The sequence below is a fragment of the Vicia villosa genome, linkage group LG1 (assembly GCF_029867415.1).
Source record: "Vicia villosa cultivar HV-30 ecotype Madison, WI linkage group LG1, Vvil1.0, whole genome shotgun sequence".
NCBI lineage: Eukaryota > Viridiplantae > Streptophyta > Magnoliopsida > Fabales > Fabaceae > Vicia > Vicia villosa.
In genome coordinates this window covers 72,453,134-72,459,133 of record NC_081180.1, presented here as the reverse complement: position 1 = coordinate 72,459,133, position 6,000 = coordinate 72,453,134, and the positions used below count along the sequence as shown (strand labels likewise).

At 35.9% G+C, this 6,000-nt stretch overlaps 1 protein-coding gene across 1 annotated transcript; it reads left to right on the top strand.

Moving 5' to 3' along the window:
- Positions 1-1,153: 1,153 nt before the first annotated feature.
- On the top strand, positions 1,154-2,410 carry LOC131609365 (F-box/LRR-repeat protein At1g67190-like). The gene has a single exon (XM_058881053.1). It carries the CDS (start codon positions 1,154-1,156, stop codon positions 2,408-2,410), a length of 1,257 nt encoding a protein of 418 aa, XP_058737036.1.
- Positions 2,411-6,000: the final 3,590 nt, after the last annotated feature.

The following is a 6,000-nucleotide window of genomic DNA, read 5'->3' as shown; positions in this document are numbered from 1 at the left end:
ACCAAAAAAATTGAATCTTTTTTTAATAAAATGAAGAGGAACACGTCAAAATTTACTCAACCGAAAATATAATTATTTTATGATTATTAAAAAATATTCATAATTATTAAAAAATTATTTTCTAATGTCAAAATTTCTACTTTAATAACGGGCCACTATTTGCGAAATTCCTTTTTTATTTTAATTAACAATTTTATTTATTTGAGACACAAAATTTTTATTTTCAATTGTCAAAATTTTTATTTTTTTTTTACGGGGTATTATCAGTAAAATATCTATTTTATTTTAATTAACAATTGTCTTTATTTGAGACCAAAAAAATTATTTTTAAATGTCAAATTTCTATTTTTATTACAGGGCACTATCAACATGATACCTATTTTATTTTAATTAACAATTCTATATAAATACAAAAATGAATAACAATTCTATATCTATATATATATCTATTTTTACAATATCTATTTCAAAATCATATTCATCTTACTCATTATAATTTTGCACTTGTCTTTAATGTTATGGATACAACAAGTTAGATCCAAGCAACAAAACATATAAATGTTAATTTGCACTCGATAAAGTAACACTAGACACGATTAGATCTAGACAAAAATATATACATAAATTGACCCTTTCAATGATGAAATATTTTAAATAATAATATGTATTCCAATCTTTTCATTGGAATATGATTGAATAACCGATTCATTCTTACTCTTAAGATAATTTATTATTTAGTAGGTGTTGAGTTATCACTCATTTGCACTTGTCTTTAAATGTTGAAAATGTGAATGAAATATTTTATGAAGTGTTACGGAACACAATCAATTAGATTCTAAAAACATACATAAACATAACTCTTAATTTGTAGTATAATTTTACACTACTAAATCATTTTTACCCGTGCGGACGCACGGGTATATTCCTAGTTACATTCTTTTATTAAGTAGTGCCCCTATAATTTTGTTAATCAGTATTTAAAAAAAAAATTATTACCAAGTATTTTTGTAATAGAACATTGTCTTTTAATATATATAGGGGTAAGAAAATTTTTTTTGGTGCCCCTAAAATCATGGGGCCCTGGACTCCCGCCCCGCGAACCCGTGCTCAGGGCCACCCCTGTTTCTAGTGTCTGAGTTTACGTTATTCCCTCATGGAGAATATCCCTGTTGAAGTGATTGGTAATATACTATCTCACATTAGGTCTGCTCGTAACAATGTGGTTGCTTCATCAACTTGCAAGAAATGGAGACAAGCATGGCGTTCTCATTTCCACACTCTTTCATTCAACTCTTGTGATTGGCCTGTTTATCATGACTTTACCTCTGATACTTTGGAAATACTCATTACTCAAACAATCTTTCAAACCAAGGCATTGCGGTGTTTAATCATTTCAATGTCAGATGTTCATGAATTTTCCACTGTACCGGTTATTGCTTGGCTTATGTATACAAGGGATACCTTGTGCGAATTGCATTTTCACGTGAGCGCGCCGCCGATGTTTAATATTACTGAGAAATGCAGTAGGCAGAAGCTGGAAGGGTTGGCGTTGGGTCGGAACTCTATCACGCGTGTGGACCCTAGTTATCAGAAGTTTCCTTGCTTGAAGTCGCTTTCGTTGAGTTTTGTTAGCATCTTGGAGTTGGATTTGTGCCTTTTAGTTACCGCTTGTCCGGGGCTTGAAACGTTGTCTATGGTTAGCCCGGAGATTTCTATGTCAGATTCGCAGGCTTCCATGGAGATTAGTAGCTCTTTGAAGGAATTCTCGGTTGAGTCATTTGGTTTGGATAAATTTGTAATAGAGGCGGATTTACTCGAGTGTTTACATCTTAAAGATTGTACTTTTGAGGTTTTTGAATTGATTGGAAAGGGGTCTATGAAAGTGTTGAAGGTTGATGATGTGCGTGTCATCCATCTTGATATTGGTGACAATGCAGATAGCCTTGAGTTTGTAGACATAAGCAACTTCACAATTATGTGGCCAAAGTTTTACCATATGATCTCAAAAGCATCAAAGTTACGTAGACTTCGACTGTGGGGCGTTGTTTTTGAAGACGATGATGAAGTTGTGGACTTGCAAACGATTTCTGTTTTCTTTCCTCAACTGATGTTCTTGTCATTAAGTTATGATTTAAGAGACGGTGTACTTAATTATGGCCTACAAGGCTCGTCTCTTCTGACGAATGTGTCGGTGTTAGAACTTGGATGGACTTCAATCAATGATCTTTTTGCAGTATGGGTAGCTGGGCTTTTGGAAAGATGTCCCAACTTGAAAAAAATGGTCATTCATGGTTTTGTTTCGGAGGTCAAAACACATGAAGAATGCATAATTTTGGCAAAATTTACCGATTTCATTATTCAACTTGGAAGAGAATATACAGATGTCAAGATAGAGTTTGAATACGAATAGCGATCTCCGTAACTAATTCGTTCTTCTCAAAGCCTTGATCATCATTCAACAAGAAGGCACTTCTATATCTCATGTCATGTGTTACTTTGTTGTTCATTGTTGTCCATTTTGTGAATCACTATTCACAAGAGTTTAGAAATTGTAAAGTAACAGTTTTTTGTGTAAAAGAGAGAATTTTGGTTACTACATCTTTAGTTTTACCTTTAGATTCATGTTCTGAATTTTGCATATTAACAGAGCTGTGTTTATTTGTTCAGTCTCGAGGAAATCAATGAATGATGATCGAACACATAGATATCTCATCCATCATGTTTCTAATATGTTGTAAGACTGCAATTTTACTCATTCTAATTGTTTCAGACCCATTTTAAGGGATTTGGAAGTTCTATTCCTGGTTTTATATATGGGATGTGAAAATGTATTGCATCATTTTGTTGTTCTTTTCCAAAGGAAATTGCATTCTTCTTGTACTACAGAGTACAGTGTATATGATTAATTTGAAGTGTTCATCCCTTCCTATATTTATTCTCCATTATGGATACTTTGAATGTGTAAGAAATAGTTAGCATGTTCATTGCATCGTTATTTACAGCTAATCAAAGTAAAGATAAATGTCGAATTGTGAGCATTGGTTGTCAATGTTTCAAAAGTATACGCGGATGAATGATGGTTAATTTGGTCAAAAGTTAATTCATACTTTAAAATATGGTTAAATTGGTAAGAAGTTAACATATACTTTAAAAATTGTATATTCAGTTCTTGCAAAATTATTTAATGAGCAACGATGGTGATTGTGGTGATCAACGTAGTTTGGCGACTCATATGTGGAGCCATGGTTTGATTAATTTGGTTCAAGTTTTTAGTAGTTTCGAGATGTTTTCGAAGAGCCTGAAGCATTTCAAAAATGGATTCTTCCTAGTCGTCTCACTCCGTCCAAAGGCTCATGCAACAGTATGCACCGTAGTGAGCAGAGTGAGAGGCATGTGTATTGACCTATTTCCCAAGTACTGGAACAAGGGTCACTTCATAATGGGGAATGTATTATATGTCTACAAGGAGGATGACCTATTTTAAGAGGATTTGTATTTGAATAAATGGTTGGTGAGTTTAGTCAAAGAGTTGGGTTACCCCGAGGATGTTACTCCTTAGGATGAAACTTCACGGAAGCGCTTGAAATGACTTATCAAAACTCGTCTGTTGATTGATGCTTGCACCAAAGACGAGAGAAAGTTCATCTTTAGTGAGTTCTGCATGTAGTTAGCCTTTCTGTCGTCAACTAGATTGTTTGTAATTGGCTTACTTTGGTAATCATTATTTGAAGACCCAATGAAGGATGAAGAAGTGTTCCATCTATTAAGATATGGAATTTGGCCAACTCAAAATGCATTGGGGCCTTCAAATGCTTCGAGACTGGTCAATGCTTCTTCCACCTCAGGTATGCTAAGGGTGGCGGTATTTCGAATGACCCCTGAAGTCCGTTGCGTGTGTCGGATCCTCTGATAGAACACCTGGCGACTACCTCGCAAGAAGATTGTACTTATCTAGCCAACTTGATCAGGCAGGCTTTTGAGGAAGAGCTGTCAAATTTGGCACGGTATTCGTGCTTCTTCAGTTCTGGCCATTGGTGGTGCTGACCATTGAGATGCTTCCTTGTTAGACCAACAACGCAAGGAGAAGCAGCGGCTAGAAGAGAATGTTCAAAGCTTGACATTTCAGTGAGATATGTACATGCAAGAAATACAAAAAGTGTCTTATGCTCTTACTGGGGTAGGTGATAACTTTGAGTTCCCTCAACCTGCCTAGTTCATTAGCTGACCAAGTAACCCTTTTGGTGAGGGGCGTCGCGAGGAAGGATAAAGCTCTAGCTTCGATGTAGCTTCTTTATCGGCTACGCAGGCGTCTCTCTCAGCAGTTCAAGGAGACCTGGAAAACACGCGCCTTGAGAATGCCTCCTCGGCTTAAAGTTTAAATTAATCACTCATTGCTAGAATAGTATCCGTATCAGAATTCTTTGAGAACGCCTTGCAACAAGTTGATCATTTTCACCATCCTCTGCGTATTTTGAGGGAGCAAGTACAACCATATCAGATGCTCAAAAATGGGAAGATAGTCTCCCTTAGGGATTAGTGACCTTTTTTATTTATAATGTCCTAAACTATAAAGTGTGAGTGAAATGGAATAGATGTGGTGTCGTGTTCTAACTTGTTTATGGCATATATATTTGATCACGAGTACTTTGCTCAGGTTTTTGCGCGAACTTACAAGATCTTCACTTGAAGTTTATTGGATGTCTCTAGGGCCATCATCAAACAATGTTCGATACCCTTTCTCTCTCCTCAGTGAAAATCGGGTCCGAGGTCAACGTGTGGCCACCCCACTACGGAATTTGGATTGGCTAGCTACCATAGGGGTGAACTATTATTGTTGTTTAAGTGGTTTTTCCACTTTATTTTCTTATGTGCTTTGCATTATGGGGTTTTGATTGTCGTGGTAGCACGTTTGTGGCATTTGCGATGATACCATTGAGTCTTTATGTTGGGGCTTCGATTCCTTCGGCCATACCCTTGACTCGTTGTTACCTTACACAATCAGAAAGATTTTTTTTTTTTAGAATTTGCAATTTCCTCATTAAAAATTAGGATTGCATCGTACATTTGAGAAAGTGTTAATTATATGAGAAATAATATCAAATATAAATTTGAAAACATAACTAGGGGTTGTCCACCGCTTATTCTTCTTGTTAAACATCTCATCATGTTAGCTTTGAATACATTATATCACAGAATCTACCTCTATCAATAGGTATCAGTGACAGATCAAATTTTCTGGCTATGGAAGTAATGACAAAAAGGAGGATTTTATTTCAGGCACCGTCAACTTTCTCACTGGCTCAGAACCCAAACAATGGTTTGTCCGAGGCTTTGGCTGAGGCACTCCCGCCTTTTTATGGTCGAACATCAGTGTTATGAGACACTTTCCCAGGGTGTTTCATCAATAGTATCTATAATATGCTATCACTTTCCCTTACTGGCTTATTTCTCTTTGTTGATGGTTCCTTCACCTTTGTCCACTACATCAACGAACTTGAATGAGGACTTATGCTTTTGTGATTCTTCTCTTTCTCACTTTCCTCCCTTGGTGTATTAATTGTCCAAATAATTTCACATTATCCAACAAAAATTAAATTATCTCATAGTGAGCTCGTTAGTATTTGAGAATTCAGGTTACTCATTCTTAAATAAAGAGTATAAACATGATGAACAATAAGAAGCCACCACAAACCCTTACAATCTTCCAATTGTAAGTGACCTTTGGTGTAGTGACTCTTATTGCCAAGTTCTTAAGCATTAGCGAAATTTGGATGGAAAATGGTAAGTGTAACATATGACTTATCCTCTTCTCAAGTTTCCTCCAAGTTGCCCCTGATGTAGGCTTTTGTGTTCTTTTATTGCTCTACCCTGGGGCACTTGGACCAACCTCTTTTTATCCATTTAGTCTTGGCCTAAATAATGATTTATATTCCCATTTTAGTGTACTAGGATAGCAAAAATGAACACACGTGGAACATTTTAGTACTTTTCCTTCTTATG